This window comes from Durio zibethinus, chromosome 6 (assembly GCF_047325235.1).
Source record: "Durio zibethinus cultivar Kanyao isolate XHJ-2024 chromosome 6, ASM4732523v1, whole genome shotgun sequence".
Lineage (NCBI taxonomy): Eukaryota > Viridiplantae > Streptophyta > Magnoliopsida > Malvales > Malvaceae > Durio > Durio zibethinus.
In genome coordinates this window covers 24,481,532-24,499,552 of record NC_143167.1, presented here as the reverse complement: position 1 = coordinate 24,499,552, position 18,021 = coordinate 24,481,532, and the positions used below count along the sequence as shown (strand labels likewise).

Below are 18,021 nucleotides of genomic sequence, written 5' to 3'. Positions count from 1 at the left end.
AAAATATTAATAAAACTAAGCTGTGATGTGAGACTTAGAGCTGAGAAATATAAGAAAGTAACACATTGATTGAAAAAAATCACCTTTGGAAGTTCATTCTGACGTCGGATTGATGATGTTCTCCAGCCAACCATATCTCAGATACAACTCAAGATAAACATAATTTTGTACAAAAAGCAAAAACACAACATTATGTATAAACTAGATGCAGTTGATGAGAAACTTTAACCTCAAAAAGGATACAATCATAATTTGCATTTGCATATGCCACACGTCGCTTAAATGCACGTAGAGCTGATCTATTCAGGTTAATTAAAAAAAGGGCATTACCCATTCAGTAGTTATTAAGAATAAGCGTTAAGGCAATTGATTATAGGGAATCAGAAAATTAACACTAACATGAATTTCAGGTCATCACTGTCATCAACCATTCTAAGGAGAAGGGGGCGTTTTCCCTCATCATTGTCAGTGAGAAACAGATGCTTTCCAGACCTTCCAGCAACCAAGTGTGCAGTCTGAGATGCTCTTTCCTCAAGAAAAGGAAGACCACAAAGAAGTGGGAGCTGCAAAACATAGACCACAGCCTCAGCTGTGTTATGCGCAGCTCAATTTATGCATACATCAAATAGAAGAAACCAAGAACAGGAAGGTAATAAAACAACCAGTAAAAAAAAGTCTCTTAATGCAGAGCCGTACAGAAAATAAATTCAAATTTCTACTGTCAGCATTCAAGCAAGGGTTCTTACATAGCTTCACTTATTAGTTATTCATGTCCAGACTCCAGGAATTGCCAACTAGGCAGAGCTAACATTAATTTATGGTCTGAGTTTACAGGAAAACCTGCTTGAATAAGGCAGGAAAAATTACAGCATATCCACCCCCTTTTTCCCCATAAGAACTGTTCATTATTCTTCCCAATGTTTTCAGCACCTCAAAAAGAGTCCAGATATCATGATTTACCTTAAACTATTTTAAAAAATTTAGCAAGGAGAAATTTACAAAAATTAAAAAAAAAAAAAAAAAAAAAAAAGCAGCAAGGAAAATATTGCAAGTAAAAGACCCCTACAGAGAGAGCAGTCTGTCTTGGGGAACATCCTGGGAAGAATTTTGACAAGTGACAACCTCCAAAAGAGGAAATTTTCTTCCAACTAGATTATTAGAATCCAAATCACCATCTTCTGCTAACATATACTTGGTGAGACAGCTTTGATCCAAGGCTTATATGCTGGGCATCTCTTGGGCTGTAAAGGATTCACCCAGGCAGAAACTGTGTGCTTGGAAGGTTCAGAGTTTGCACAGATAGCAGTAAATAAGATTTAATGACCCCATCTATTTTCGGACTTTGTGGATGGAAAGGTTTTTGGGGTGGACGAGTGACAATGACCAGAGCTCTCAGGTACTTGGTTTTTTACCCTTTATTTTTGTTCAATATTGAAAATATTGCAAATCATTAACAAGTAAAACAGCATGCAAATAAAAAATTTGAGTCCAGATAACATGTAAAAGCATGCTACTTACCTGTTTATGTCCCCTTGAACCAAGATGTGGTGTTGCAAAAGTTATAAAATTCATCGGTTCCAATCCAGCAACTCTATCTTCACAAGGCAGCTTAAGATATTGCATTGAAGAATTTGTGACCTCTTCAGTTATAGAGTTCGCATAAAGACCTGATTGACCTAACTTTGGAGAATGCTTATAGAGCCTCCCTATAGCATATCTTGCAACAAGACCACCTAAAGAGTGAGCCACAAAAGAAATCTTCTTTATCTCTGGCCTACGTTTGACAACACTCAATACCTGTATCATATATTAGTCTGTAAATGAAGATAACTATGATATTCTCCCCCAAGAAGTTAACAAATTACAAATTTTCAAAACAAAAACCGGGAAAGATTTTTTTTGGCCAAGGAAAGTCTAATTAAAACGGCTTTTTTATCAATCAAAAACACCAAGAAATAAGATAAAAAAATATTTATTACCAAAATACCTCTTGAGCTAGCCTTTCACCCATCATATCAACACCATCAAATGTCAATTTTGAGTAGTTGCATTCACTGCCTGTACATGAATATCAAGCCAAAACCTATAGCATACGTATACATGATAGGATATCCCAAAGAGATGCAAAACATGCAAAGAGATGGTAAATATCAAAATTCAGAAGGGCTAGCTAAATAATAAGTTAGCATCACTTTCACAGAAAAATTACTTAAGAAAACAACTCATTTGACTTATTGAGCAAAAGAGAAAGAACTATCTAATTTGCTAAGGAAGTAATGGAAATTATTTCTCCAAACTTGCTTAATGTGTTGAGCTTGTGCAGGCTTTAGACAGGCACTATTATTCCATTATTATCACTTTCACCCAAATTTATCCATATTTTCCATGTATTTGTCGAATCGTTTCAACCAAGGGGATGATATTAGCAAACTTTTGGTTTACTCGAATTCCATCTTCTTTCTTTTTTTATAATTTATAATCCTGTCTGTTTCCAGACTTAAATTTGGTTACTTTGCACATGTTCTAGTTTGGCCTTCTTAGCCATTACCATGCCAATCATGCATGCACAAAGACCACTAACCAAAAGTTGCAGACATGAGCATCAACAATCTACTGCTTCTATTGCTTCAGGGAAAAGAAGCCATTATAAAATTAAAGGACTCATGAAAGCAACAAATGATTTATTTTTCACTTTCTAAATACAAAATCTTCTAGTCCTGAGAATTCCACACGTTATGGAATAAAAACCAGATGGGGCACCCACAGTAAAATTAATTTTTGGAGACTTGATTTGCTGCACCAAAATCATAGGCTTAATTATTTTAATGGCATAGCAAGCAAACCTTCTAGGCCTGGTTCACCTTAAATAAAATTATAATAAATAACACAACAGAACAAGAAGCAACTTTTTCTCTTGCCAGGTATGCAGAGAAGATGTACTAGTAAATAGTTAGCAAAAGAGAGATTGAGAACACTGTCAAGTAGGAGCAACATTTGTGATTTATGTTCTCAAACAGTTATTTGCACAAGTTTTACTGTCGTTGAGAAATCAAAACTTAAATTTTTATATTCATTTTTCCTGTATAATTTATTTTCATTATTTTACCTTTTATGATATTTTTCTTTTTTAACATTATGAACAACATCAACTATAAGTCATGACCACCACGGTGTATATAGAACTTTATAGGTAGGGAAAACGTCATTCAAGTTGCATCTTTCTTTGTTCCTCTAACTCCTTTGAATTGTTATTAACTTCACCATTATTTCTCCCTTTCTCTACCATTCTATAATTTCATCTGTGAAGGAATCAAAATCTTATGGATCTCAAATTTGAATCAAATTAGAAGCTTTTAAGGTGGTCTTAGGATTTAAAACTATCTTCATTCAATCATGTTATTGTTTTTGTTTCCTTCTCTCATTCTCTTTTGAAGAAATCTCTAGAATAAAACTATTTTATTTTTCTATATTTTTCTTATTACAATGCTAGAATTTCATTGAAATATATAGACTAAAGACTGAATATTCTCAGCCTTAAAACCCAAGATTTTCATGTGTTAAAATAGCTAATTAAAGGAGTAATTTACTCTCTACACATAATAAGAAAATATCTAATGGATTTAGTGTATTTACCCAAATCACTTCTTGCTTTAAAAATAAGAGAATTAACTAAAATAGATAAAGCCAACTAATCAAGTAATAATGAAAATTAGATTTCCACACTCCCTCTCAAGCTAAGTGGTAGATGTCAGTCATGCCCAGCTTGGACTTCAAATTCTCGAAATTGTTTCGAGAGAAAGCCTTAGTATGTATGCAGTTTGGAGGCATGTGGGAGTATAAACTAATCTAATAATCCTTCCTCTATCTTCTCTTTGATGAAGTGACGATCAATATCCACATGTTTAGTCCTATCATGATGAACAAGATTCTTTGCTATACTTATGGCAGCTTTGTTGTCACAAAATATCTTCATGGATTCTTTTGCAAAGACCTTTAACTCCCCTAGCAATCTTTTTAGCCAAATTCCCTCACATGCGCCACGAGACATAGCTCTAAACTCAGCTTCCACGCTACTTCTAGCCACCACAGATTGCTTTTTGCTTCGCCAAGTAACCAAATTTCCCCACACATAGATATAGTAATCAGTAGTTGATCTTCGGTCAATAATAGATCCAGCCCAATTAGCATCAGTGTAAATGTCAACATTTTGACATGAGGTCTTCTTAAAAAATAACCCTTTGCCAAGACTCTTCTTTAAGTACTATAAGATTCGATACACAGCCCTCAAGTGTTCCTCGATTGGGTTATTCATGAATCTGCTTACCATACTAACTGAAAAACCTAAGTTTCCCAACAAGTCTTTGATATCTGCCCTTATTTGTTGGACTTTCTTTTTCCATTCCTACCTTATTCATTGTGTCCATAGGGGTGTCAACAGGTTTGCATCCAAGCATTTGGGCTTCCTTTAGTAAGTCTAGGACATACTTACGCTGTGAAACAAAGATGCCATTCCTTGAGCAAGCTACCTCCATGCCAAAAGAAATTTGAGGTATCCCAAATCTTTGATTTCAAATTCTTTGGCTAGAAGATTCTTTAGGTTGCTAATTTCTTCCACATAGACAATAAGAATGGCTATTTTTTCTTTAGGTGAATGTTTGACAAACATGGTGTAATCAGTCTGGCATTGTGAAAAACCATATTTCTTTACCACTTTTGTTAGTCTATCAAACCATGCAGTGGAGATTGTTTGAAACCATATAAAGACTTTTGAAGCTTACATACCTCGCCAGAATTGTCCTAGTTTTTGAATCCTTGAGGGATTTTCATGTAAACTTCTTCTTCTAGGTCCCCATTAAGAAATGCATTTTTGACATCTAGTTAGTGGAATGGCCAATCTAGATTTGCTACCAATGATAATAACACCCGCATTGAATTAAATTTAGCAACCGGAGTAAATGTCTCCTCATAATCAACATCATAAGATTGAGTAAATCTTTTTGCAACAAGGTGAGCTTTGAATCTGTTAATACTTCCATCTGCATTGTGCTTGACAATAAAAATCTATTTGCACCCCACTGAATTTTTCCCTTTGGATAGTTTTGAAATCTCCCATGTTTTGTTCTTTTCTAGGGCCTTGATTTCTTCCGAAACAACCATTTTCCATTTTTGTTGCATGAGTACTTCATGAATATTATTGGGAATCTGCCATATCGTTTAGTGTGATAACAAAAGCCCAATAACTGGGTGATAAACCTTTATAAGAAACCACATTACAGACTGGGTGTTGAGTACATGATCTCACACCTTTTCTTAGAGCAATCGGTTGATCAAGATCATCAAAAGATTCAATTGAATCAAATTCAGTAAGAGTGTTACATGCGTTGGTTTCAAGTATCTTTGGAATCAGTTTAGATTCTTGGTTTTGCTTTGAAGGTGTACATTCTCCTATATCCTTCTGAGTTTTGTCTTCTTAAATAGATAATCAATTCTTTATTTGTTTTCCCTTGCATGGACTTCGGGTTTGGAGGATCTGGTTGAATGATTTGGACTTGAAAGGGAATTGGAAGATCTGGTTGGATGTTTTGAACGTGAAAAGGAGTTTGAGAAATGTTTGGTGGTTCCATAATAAGATCTTCCCAAAGATGATATTCCCCTGTGATTGGATTCTCTCCCTAAATAGCAGTTTTGGGAAAGTAAGGTTGATTTTCAAAAAGGGTAAAATTCATGTAATGGTAGAATTTCTTTGTTATTGGTGAGTAACACTTGTATCCTTTTTTATTTGGAGAGTATCCGAGAAATATGCATTTGATGGTTTTGGGATCTAATTTGCTTTGGTTTTGTTGGCTGGTAAGAACAAATGTAATGCATCTAAACACTTTAATGGAAATAGACAAAATGATTCGAAGGTGAAGATAAGAACTGAGAAAGGATTGGCAAGGGCTTTGAAATTTCAGGACTCGAGAAAGCATTCTGTTTATAAGATATGTAGCAATAAGAACAGCCTCACCCCAAAAATGCTTAGGTACATGGCAGCTATCATAAGAGATCTTGCAATTTCCAATAAATGTCAATTCTCTCTTTCAGTAACACCATTCTGTTGAGAAGTGTCGACACATGAGCTTTAATGAATTATACCATGCTTTATTTGATATGATCCAAGAATTGAATTGTATTATTCTCTCCCATTGTCAGTTATCAACAACTGGATTTTAGTTTTGAATTAAGTTTGGATCATATTGTTGAAGTTTTGGAATAGCTGGCCTATTTCTGATTTTTCCTTCATAATGAATACCCGAGCAACCTTGGTGTGATCATCAATAAATTTGACAAACCATTTGGGTCAGTAATATTATTTACTCTTGAGGGATCCCAAATGTCACTGTATATCATTAAAAAAGGATGGGATGGTTTGTAAAACTAATTAGGATATGTGGTACGAGTATGTTTGGATAATTGGTAGACTTCACACTGAAAGTTGTTAGAATTTTGATTGAATAATGAGGGAAACAACCTTTTGAGGTATAAAAAATTTGGATGACCTAACCAATAGTGCCATAACATGGTTGTACTATCTTTGTTATTACTAGAGGATGAAGCTACAAAAGAGATCTTTTGATATTGTATTTCAGAATCATTAGCTCTTAGGATGTAGAGTCTTACACATATCTTAGCATTGCCAATCATTTTCCTCGAATTCAAATCCTGAAATTCACACATATTTGGAAGAAATTTAGTAACACACTTAAGGTCTCTCGTAAGTTTACTTATAGATAGTAGATTGCAACTTAGATTTGAGACAAATAGAACAAAATCAACTGTTTTTTTTTTTTTAAATAATAACAGAACCTGTACCAGTTACTTTTGAAATTGACCCATCAGCAATTAGAACTGTGAAGTTTTCATGACATGGGTTGTATTTACTAAATACAGATGCATCTCCAGTCATATGGTCTGAAGCTCCTGAATTTACAATCTACTAGTTTTATACTCAATGCACTTAGAAAATTACCTTTTTGTGCCAAAGAGCCTGTTCTAATAAGAGTGTAACGTTTTGCAATGAATGAAAAATGCTAACTCTGGGGTTAGAAGTAACTTCCAATGCCTGGCTCTCCTTTCCAGTAGCCATGTTGTATTCCGAGTGAAAATTTTCAAAGGTTCAAATTGTGCTCTGATACCATAAAAAAAAACTCTAGAATAAAACTATTTTTTTCTATATTTTTCTTATTACAATGCTAGAATTTTATGAAAATATATAGGCTAAAGACTGAATATTCTCAGCCTTAAAATCCAAGATTTTCATGCATTAAAACAACTAATCAAAAGAGTAATTTACTCTCTACACGTAATAGGAAAATATCTAATAGATTTAGTGTATTAACCTAAATCATTCTTATTTTAAAAATAAGAGACTTAACTAAAATAGATAAAGTCAACTAATCAAGTAATAATGAAGATTAGATTTCCACATCTTTCCTTGTACAATGAGGTACTATTGGCTATATCTACAACTTTTGTCTCATAAAGCTTGAGCACTCAAACAAGGAAAGATTGTCATCCTTAGGAACTTCATCCATCATCACAAGACTTTTAAATTTTCAATTGTCTCAGGTCAAAAACTCACCCTTTGACTCATTTCCATGTGGTAATTGGCAGCAAGCACCATGCAACTCATCCCTGTTTTGAAGAATTGGTAAATAACGATTTATTTATGACCACTTCCCAAACAAGACAAAAGATGTTTTATAGAAAATGTGACTTAAACTAGTTATATCAAGGAATTCACACGTCAAGCAAGGCGTAAAGTAGGAGGATGCTAAACAATTCATAGAAGAAATCAGGAATCAGTGCTCAAAAGCATTAATAAGAACATAGGTAGATCTTTAGAAGAAGAGGCAAAACCACCATGAAATTCAAAATAAAATATATTATGAGTATGTATTCAATAAGGCAGCAAAAAGGACAGTCAGCTACATTATATTTGTATACAGCATAACAGAAAACACATTAACACAAATAAATCATTCCAGGACATGCAGACACCTTATAGCATTCAGTAAAATGAGAACTTACTAATGCTTACTTTTAAAAAAGGACTCTAAATTAATTAATAGTTCCAAACATTGAAGTTTCATCTCGCAGTATAAAATCAAAATAAAGTACAGCACTCGCTTTAACTATCAATCAACCATAAAATGAGCTTTAAACTGAAGGGGAAAATTCTAATACAAATTAAGGACACTGCTAAGTTTTGGATATTTGATCAGCACCCACTAGATTATCAATAACTCAACATGCACAGTAGCAGAAGAGAAAGGAGAAGAGGCAAAATAAATGTGAGAAAGAAAACTCACGGTGCATTATTAATTTGTCAGGTAGCTTCTTCACAAACTGTTCTGCAGCAAATCTCCAATCAGCAGCACTATACACAAGGATAAAATTATTTTGATTATTTTATTATCTTGTTTTGGGAGAAGAATGTGTAAATTGCATTGAAGCAAAAACAATTTAGTGACTCCCACAAGCTAGCACAAAATAACAAGTAAAAGAACATATAATTTATTCACATCAAGAGATTGGATCTAGAGGGACAAAAGAGATGACCTTGGACAATAACAAATCTTAGCCAGTTAAACCATGCAAAGAGAAGTTGACTGTTTGGGTATGATTAAGCAAAGAACCACTATCCAACACAATGCTAGTAGAGTTCAAAAACTTCACAAAATTCTTGTCAGGCACCCACTCAAACCCAAAATTTTAACAATTTTTAAATATTATCCCTTTCGTATAATGAAATGAGAAGGGTAAAAAAATATTTTGACAAAACAATGCACTGAATAATTATTCTTAAATAAAAGTCTTTCTACCCCTTCTTTTGGATGTTGATCTTCCAGGTTAAATGGACAGATGTGACATAAGATACAAATGTGCATTCAACTTTTAGAAAACAATATGAGACGACAAGGATATATTAATAAAACACACAAATATATATATTTATACAAATAAACATAATCCAAAATTTATCCTAGAGATACATATAAATAAAAAGCCCTAAAAAGTTTTCAGAACCAAAAATAATTAGATTTGATGAACATATTTGCAAAGAGCATCTATGGCCAAAAACAGTTATACAGAAGCACATTTGATATAAATGATTTTCCTAAAAAAAGAGATTATTGATTATCAAGTACATAAATTAGTTTGAAGCTCAATTCTTACATACTGAGGAAAAACAAAGAAAAATCCAAAATCCAAGGCTTTAACAAAAGAAAAATCCAATCTCCATAGTATAAATATGTCCCCGTATAAAATAGTTTTTTCTTCTAATTGTTTTAATGTCAAATGGGTAAAAAAATCAAGAAACTGGTACGGAAAAAGATACCAGAGTCTTTCGCGTCTTCATTTTCCAATTTGCGTTCAACCTCTTTCACCTAAGCACTAGCAATCTAGCACATCTTTAACAATTACAAAGCCACCATGAATATCATGAATGGAGCAATACAACCAATTCCACATCATCAATCAAGGTGCTTCTACAGGTCAGTTGGGTGCTTTGATCTTTCTCTGTCTTATTCTCCCCCACTCTGTTTCTCTATCAAAGGTGTGGAAAATGTCTAATGACAATATATTTAACCTTCCGTGCTTGTTTTAGATGTATACATCATGGATTTCTATCCTTATGTATCTCCCCTAAATGGACAATTATAACAAAAAACAAAATTCAATTTTATTTCATCTAACGTGTCCAGGAGTGTGTTAATGGTGTATCCCTATTATAAATGACATCTCCTGAGTATCCCACTATATCTGGAACATATTTGAACTCAAATGCCATAAGGAAGCAAAAGGGTGTTTAGGAGCACCTAAACTTATATATGGTTATAGATATCGTTTCAGTTTTTGTTGCTTAAAAAAGCCTCCTTGGTAAAATTAAACAGCAGAAGTATTAATAGACAGAAACCACACAACATCATAAATACGAGATAGTTGCATAATGCAGATTCCAACAGGCTTTACTCAAAAATTGAGGTAAAAAATTCAGGCTACGTTTTATGCAAATTGAGGCAGCTGCCTCCATTGAGATCTTTAATCATTTCAGAATCAACTTTTTGAATTTTAAAATCCAATAAATATTTCAGAACTATATCTTTATATTAGGGCCAAATCCGCATGGAATTGTAAGAGGTTCCAATCTAAGATTACAAATTTCCTTTCAGAACTATCTCTTCTCAAATCTAAGATGGTTTAGTTTAGAATATTGAATTTTAGAGTAGTAGATTTATCCACACAAAGGGTTTCAAATTCATCAACTTTAAAAAATCAAAGGATGTGAAATTCGAAAATTTTAAGTCCAACTCCATATTTAGGTTCCCAAACGCCCGCTGAAAAGACTTGGAGAACTACATTTAAAACAAGAACGTTGTAGAATTACGCTTTTGCCCCAAGAAATTTGAAACCATGCTTATGGTTTGAGGTAATTACAAGTTACTTCAGCCCCTTTTTTTAGCTTGATGTAATTACACGTTACTCCCTATAAGTTTAAATGATATAGCCAAAAACTATAATTTCTCTTTATCTTTAACAGTTATATTAAGCAGAAACTAACAAAAAGTTGAATTAGCTATGATACAAACAAAAACGACTTTAGGGCTAATTTAACATTATTAATGCGGTTAAAAAATGTGTCTTCATAAAATATGATGAAAAAGCATAATTAAAAGTTTTAAGTATTTGATATTTCTTTAAATTGAAATATAAAAAATAATACATAACATAATAAATATTAAAAATAACGAATAATATAATAATTTTTTATTTCAATAAAATTTTTTCACTTAAACACGGAGCTTTTGAGTTTGAAAAGCAGACTTTTACGCGGAAAGATCATGTTTAACATTAATATTGTGTAAAAACAGCTTTTGATTGCTAAACTACGCTTTGGACAAAATTTGTGTTATGTGTATACGAAGAGATGTACTGGTAAAGTTAGCTTTAATATTATTAATAATTGTCACTACATTCCTTAAAAAAAAAAAGAATTATCTTACCTTTCAAATTACAAAATTTTCTAGTATAAGTTTAATTGAATTCTTATTGAATTTAAAAATTTAATTTCATATGAAATTCTTATGAGATGGAAGATACCTCCCCATGAGGCCGTTGACCATGATAACGAGATGTTCAGGCGAAACCTTGGAGTTCATGGCGTCAGCGTCAAAAACGTCTTGGCCGCCACTGTTTTCTTCGACTTTGATCCCCTGTTTAGGCGGCAGCTCTGTGCTCTTGAAGCAACCGCTGATCATATGCCGGAACCACGCCATCTGCATATGCTGCATCCACTCATACGACAGCCAGTTCAGTTTCGGCTTCCAAAGCGGGAACCCCAAGCTACAGAAGCAAATCGAGCGTCGGTTCCAGTAGGAGATCCGGATCCTTCCAGGGCCTGGCGTTTATCATATAAAGAAAAGAAGCATAAGCCAAAAAAAAAAAAAAAAAGAAAAAACTGAGACTTTTTGAGTTTTGAGATTCGTTGTTATTATTATTCTTTTTGTAAAAAGAGATTTTTTTTTTTCTGAAAGAATTTTGGAAAACGAAGGGAGTATTGGGGTTTTCGGGAGATTTTAATAGGGCAGTTACAGTTTGGGAAAGGAATAGTGATGGAGGCACCAAAAACAAAAACAGGTCGGAGAACGGAGCAATTACATAATTACGCTCGACTGCACGCGGGTTTTTCCTTAACGGCCAAATAAATATGTGGGAATCTTTGGCGTCAGTAAAGGTAATTTTTTTGGGAATTAAAAAAAAAGTATTATAAATTTTTATTCGTTATTATCTTAAGAAAAAGTATTTACCAAGAAAGAAATGAAAGGTTTTTAATTTATTAAAAAAATTATTTTTACTATTTTGATCTCCCAACCCTTATTTTTTCCCTTGCCTTCATCATCTTTAATCCTCTAAAGTGGAGGTCTAAAAATAATAATAACCATTAGAGAAGGAAAAGCTTCAAGAAAAGGCTTATTTCCGTTTATCCAAGGTATCCTCCAATTAGGTTGATGGGTGGTACGCTCCATCTGATCATCACTCTTCTTTCAACAAGCTAACTTTTCAAGGTCTTCTCTTCCTCTTAATCTTTGTTATCAAAAGTAGGTTTTTGGATTTTTATTTTATTTAGCCTAATGTTTTTAAAAGTTTTGATTTTATTTAGCCTAATGTTTTTATTTTATTTTGACTCAAATTTTGTTTTGATTTTTAATTTTTAAAGGTTTTAATTGGATATTTAATTACTTAAAATTATCTTATTTTAATTTTTTTTATCTATAAAATCATATAAATTTATAATAAATGTCAATTGACGTTATATATGACATCAGTTAATATTTTATTTGATAGAGTAAGGATCAAAATAAAACTTTTTCAAAATTTAGGAACAAAAAATAATACTATATCAAAATTTTATATATTTCATATATATGTTATGAAATATTAAATTTAAATTATATTTTATATTTTTTTGTTGCAATATAATTTACTCATTATATTTTTAGAAAATAAATTTTTAAAAATTAAATTAAATTCAAAATTCAAATTTTTTTTAAAGATTTAATATCATTTTAAAAACAAAAAATATATATTTCTATTAAAAATATTATTTTACTCATAAATCACAATAAAAATATTATTTTCTATCCCAAAATATACATCTTTTAAAATATTAAATATCTTTTAGTTTCCTTTTTAAATATATTTCATAAAAAGTAAAAAAGGAAAAAATAAAATAATTTAAGAAAATTTTGACTTTTATATATTCCAAATATATTTTATAAAATATTATAATTAGAAATATTTTTTAATTTTTATTATGACATGATTTATTAATAGAATAACATTTTTAGTAGAAAATATTTTAAAAAAAATTAAATTAAGATGAAAATTTAAAAATAATTTTTAAAAATTGCATATCATTTTAAAAAGTCAATTAAAAACTTTTATATCAGTTTAAGAAATTAATAAGAACTCTATATCATGTGAAAATATTATGTAAAATTTGTTATACCATTTTTGAAAAATAGATTTATTAATCTATTCAAAAATTTATTTTATATCCCAAAAGTCCAATTTGAATCTAATTTTTGTTAAAAACTTTATATTTATATAAAATAAAAAATATAATTTAAAACATTTTTATTTTTTTATAAAACATATTTTATAAAATATATTTAAAAAGGAAAAATAAAAGATATTTAGTATTTTTGAAAAATAAGGTTTTAGATAAAAAAAAATTTTTTATTATGATTTATGAGTAAAAAAATTTTTAATAGAAAATAATTTTTTATGTTAAAATATATTGAATTTAAAAAAAAATGAATTTGAAAATTTTAACTTAATTTTAACTTTTGAACATTTATTTTTTATTTAAAACAAAAAATCTAACTAATAAATTATATTACAACAAAAAAATATAAAAATATTATTTAATAATTAATATTTTCATAAGATTGTATGAAATATATAAAATTTTGATATACTTTCATCTTTAATTTTTAAATTTTGAAAAAATTCTATTTTGATCTCTCATTGTCACTAAGTACAAACTGACATCGTAATCTTGTATCAATTGGTATTTACCATCAATTTAAACACTTCCATAGATAGATCACAATAAGATAACTTCGAACAATTGAGGATCCAATTAAAATTTTTTAAAGATTAGAAATCAAAATAAAATTTGTGTCAAAATTTGGGGATTACAAGTGCTATTAACCCTTCTTTTTACTAAGATGAATTTTTTATGGTAAACGTGACAGTAGAAACCTACTCTGGCATCTCATTTTTCTTCAAAACTTTTAGTCTTGAGCATATCCCAACACTGGAAATTTGATTCATATTGTTTTTCCTTGTGTATTGCTTATGATCGAAGGGAATATAGATTGCTAAAGGAGAATTTTGACTATAGCAAAAGTTGAAAGCAAAATTCCGGTAGAATTCACATCCTCCTTGTTTTCCAAAGCAATATAAAGTGTGTGTGTGTGTATATATATATATATAAAGCATAATTGGGATTTTTCATTTTTAATTTTTCTTTGACCTTAGAAGTAGTTTGATCCCTTAAAAATTTTGTCATATTTGGTATATAAAATGATAGATATGACAAAATGATAATCATCCTATCTTATGTTTGATTTATATCTAAAAAAAAAAGATGAGATTACAAGGAGAGTTAATCATCATTTTAATATAAGATAATTTAATTCTCTTAAAATAAAAAAATTTATTTTTAATCCAAAAAATTGAACTTACATGTCTTATTTTACTTTTAAAAATTACATCAAAAATTTTAAATGTGTTAGGGGAAAAGGCAAGTCCTGTTGCCTTTGAATTTAGTAATAAGTTCTAAGAATATAGTTGGCATGATAAAATGCAAGAAATTAGCATTCTCCTACTTCAACAAAGTTGTCCTACTTGACCATATATAAACCAAAATAGTTTCTATTACTAATTAAAGCTAAAAAATATGCTTCACTTCATCAACTCTGACATTATAAATTTGAATCATGGAATCTTCCATGCCAATGGTAATAATTTTATTATATTGGGGACGAAATGCCTAGAATGTGGCTGTAGGAGGAGGGGTCATAAAGGTGGTCATCACCTGTTTAAAATTAACCCAAGTTATTAATGTGGATAACTTCAATGAATACCAAGTGAACAGTTCATGAACTAAGTGAAAATTACTCAGTTTTTTGGTTCGATTTATTGGATTTTCCATTCCACATATCAATTGCAGATATGATTATTAAGCAGCTATAATCTCTATTCATATGATCTATTGATAAAATGTTAAATTATTACTCCACTAAGTTATTTGATTTATTGATAAAATGTTAAATTATTTATTTTAGTAATCAAATTTTATTATTGACAATCTCATGTATAAAAAAAATAATATAAAACAATAAATGCCAATCGTGTTAGCGTTTTATCTACAAAATATTGAAAGTAGTTGCAGTATGATTACAAGTTTTTTTTTAGGTTAAAAATTACCAACAATTAACAATTCAAGTTTATGGAAATCAAACAAGGTTCTTGTTCTCATGATTAATTATCAGTGGATTTTTTTTTTTTTTTGGCAACCTCCATTTCAAATTGAATTTGAATTAAATTTTCTTTACTTTCTTTTTTTTTCTTAGAAAAGAAATTAAATATTATCTTTGACCAATCATAGACAAGAGTAGTGACAAGTGACAACTAAACAAAGTATGGATTGTTGAGCAGTGATGATGCCACAATAACAATTTTTTTTTGCAGTGGGTACATGTTTTTTAGCATAAAAGTGTTATGTTGAAATTGGTTACTAAAAATTACATTTTGCAACAACAATTATATAATCAACTGCAGATATGACTTATAAAATAAATTATAAATTCACTGTTCTTGAATAAATAATTACAAAATTCACCTAAAGGTGAGAAATCTCATATTCGACAATCTCTAGTCTTAGTTTTAGATTTTAAATCTCTAACCTTAGATCTGAGACTAAGTCTCAAAAGCCAAATCTAATGTTATTAAAAAATGAAAAAGAAAATTAAGATTTATGAGTAAGAAAAAGGTATCATGATCTGCCATCAGTAAAAACCCCATAATAATTTTTTATTAAAAGAAAGAATGGGTGTGGATATTATGAACCAGAGATGAAAGTTTAAGAGTTAGAAGGGAATAAAAGGCAAATCTGAAGAGAGAAGGAAGCAAATATAGCTAAGATTGCAATGAAGGTATACTAATAAAAAATGGAAACGAAAAGGTTACTCTAGTCATTCATGTAACCAAGAATTAAAAGTTCTACTCAATTTTCTTGAAAAGATATGCTAACAAGGTAATGTTAGGATAATGAAGAGCCTATGATTACATTTATAGTCCTACCTATTATATCCTATGTGGTTTGGCTCAGATATTTCTTTATACTCCTACCTACCTTTTACTGACCAAACTAAGTAATGTCTGGCATTATGAATGTTTTACTATCATTAATTGATGTACAGAGAAAAAAAAAAAAGAGTCCAAAAATCTGCAGTAAACATTTAGCCACAAAAATCAATAGAGTTTTGTATTACCTAGGCACATGCTAAAGCAAAGAGAAAAGAATTACCATGCCTTCAATGGCTTCCCCATAAGTGAAACTTATTTTTTGACTTTGCATAATTATAAGCACAGTGAAGAGTAAAGCCGTTCACACGAGCAGCACACAGACTTGCAAAATATGCACCATGTGATGTTACTGGGTAGAGGAATGCTGAATCCCCTCCCGTGATGTTATTTCTAATGAATGTTCAACTAGTTGATCTAATAAAAATTACATTTAAAAAAAAAAAAAAAAAGACCTTACATGAGGCAATTCGGCATTTTAGGAGATGCACCTTTGTCAACATGAAACTCCCCATTAACAAGGTAATCAGATTCCTTGATTAGACTCCACCTTAAATTCTCACCATCCAAAAAAACTCTATTTCAAAATGAAATGTAATTAGAATACAACAACAACAATTTACAAACTCAGGACTGAAGAAAAGGGGAATGGGGAAGACAAAAGTATCAGTTTTCATAATTTAAAGTAAACCACTGATAATCATTAACCACTCAAGGCAGATTTTCATACCATCTCTTATGCTTTCCACACCATACATACAGACAGTAATTGAGTAAGATAGAAAGAGTTAAATCCAAAATTAGGATGTGACAAAATTTTAAAGTTAAAAGACTTATATCCAAATCATTGAGACATTTAATAAAAATTTAACTTAATAGGTTTAGTGGTAATGAATTACACACTCTCTTTATGCAATCTATTACAATCATATCTTTTTATTTTCTCAGAAGAATCTAAGATATTGGAACAGAAAATGAAAAAATTGATCTCACACATTCCATAGATTTTTATTAAATGGTCAGCCCTCTCTTTCCACCTTCAAAATTTTGGGTAAAAGAAAAAGCTGCTTATTAGCTTATTTCCAAATTGAAGTCTAGCAATTCTATCATTCATTTCTTAATGTATAGCACTTGATCCAGCAATTCTATCATTCATTTCTAGTGCTTTAGTACCATCCATGCTGGTGGAAGGATCCAGCAAGTCTTTGATGATACAAGAAATTTTATTATCAGTATAACATGTAGAGACTTCATCCACAAGATATGACATAAGTAATCCTTTCCAACAAAGGACAAGGCTCTTTTAAATAGCCTGTCAATAATTTTCAGAAAGATAATATATATCATATATACATCATAATGCAAGAATATTCAAGACTTTGGAAATCACAGCAAGGTAGGGCCATGATAAATGCTTTCTATCAGTAAAGCATTATATCAAGTTGAAGCACAGATATTGAAAGATAAAACAAAGTTACATGCTATTACAACAACCCAACTAGTTTGGTTTAAGGTTTGGTTGAGTTCAGTTGAGCTGTATGTTTCAGAAAACTAATTGATATGTCATACTCTTGATCTCTACATGAAGTGACAAACAAACACAAATTCTGTATCTTAAGGAAATTATTCACATCTTATTATCAGTTTACAAACATATAAGAAATAGAATAAAATTTAATAATTTGTAAAGGTTAAGCCTAAATAGATGTGTTTCTACCTTAAACCAATATCAGCATTAAGATTACCTATGAATATCATTAGCATCTTCAAAAACTAATATAGCAAAACCACAATAGTCAACCGAAACACCAACAGAGTATGTTGCCAATTGCACAGCTCATTCAAAGATTTCAACAGCACGAGAGAAATATCAAGCATCATGAAGTTTACTACTATGCCTCAGGTGAATAATCACACAGTTTCCAAACATTTAAAAAAGGGGCATAGTTCTAGGTAATGGATAACCAAGCTGCTTGGTTTTTTAAAAAAATTGATGAATGATGCACTCCAAGTTCATCCAATCTCTGTGTGGATTAAATACTCTTTTTCCTAAGACATAATGGATCTGGCATAACTACAAGAACATAAAACTCATGGGTT

At 30.7% G+C, this 18,021-nt stretch overlaps 1 protein-coding gene across 8 annotated transcripts in view; it reads right to left on the bottom strand.

The window, feature by feature from the left end:
- LOC111285001 (lipid droplet phospholipase 1-like) overlaps positions 1-18,021 on the bottom strand; it is a 30,284-nt gene that overhangs the window by 10,588 nt on the left and 1,675 nt on the right. For 3 of the 8 annotated variants that reach the window (XM_089762338.1, XM_022874201.2, XM_022874199.2), the window contains exons 4-11: positions 16,382-16,498; positions 11,146-11,443; positions 8,352-8,419; positions 1,988-2,058; positions 1,519-1,797; positions 400-563; positions 244-299; positions 84-136 (exon numbers count right to left, since the gene is read on the bottom strand). In XM_089762338.1, the coding sequence (XP_089618464.1) occupies positions 84-136; positions 244-299; positions 400-563; positions 1,519-1,797; positions 1,988-2,058; positions 8,352-8,419; positions 11,146-11,443; positions 16,382-16,436 (1,044 nt within the window). In that variant the 5' untranslated portion in view covers positions 16,437-16,498. Of the gene's footprint in view, positions 1-83; positions 137-243; positions 300-399; positions 564-1,518; positions 1,798-1,987; positions 2,059-7,621; positions 7,675-8,351; positions 8,420-11,145; positions 11,444-11,703; positions 12,160-16,381; positions 16,501-17,892; positions 17,996-18,021 lie in introns of those variants that run through there. The other 5 variants (XM_089762336.1, XM_089762337.1, XM_022874202.2 and 2 more) reach the window with 4 other exon arrangements.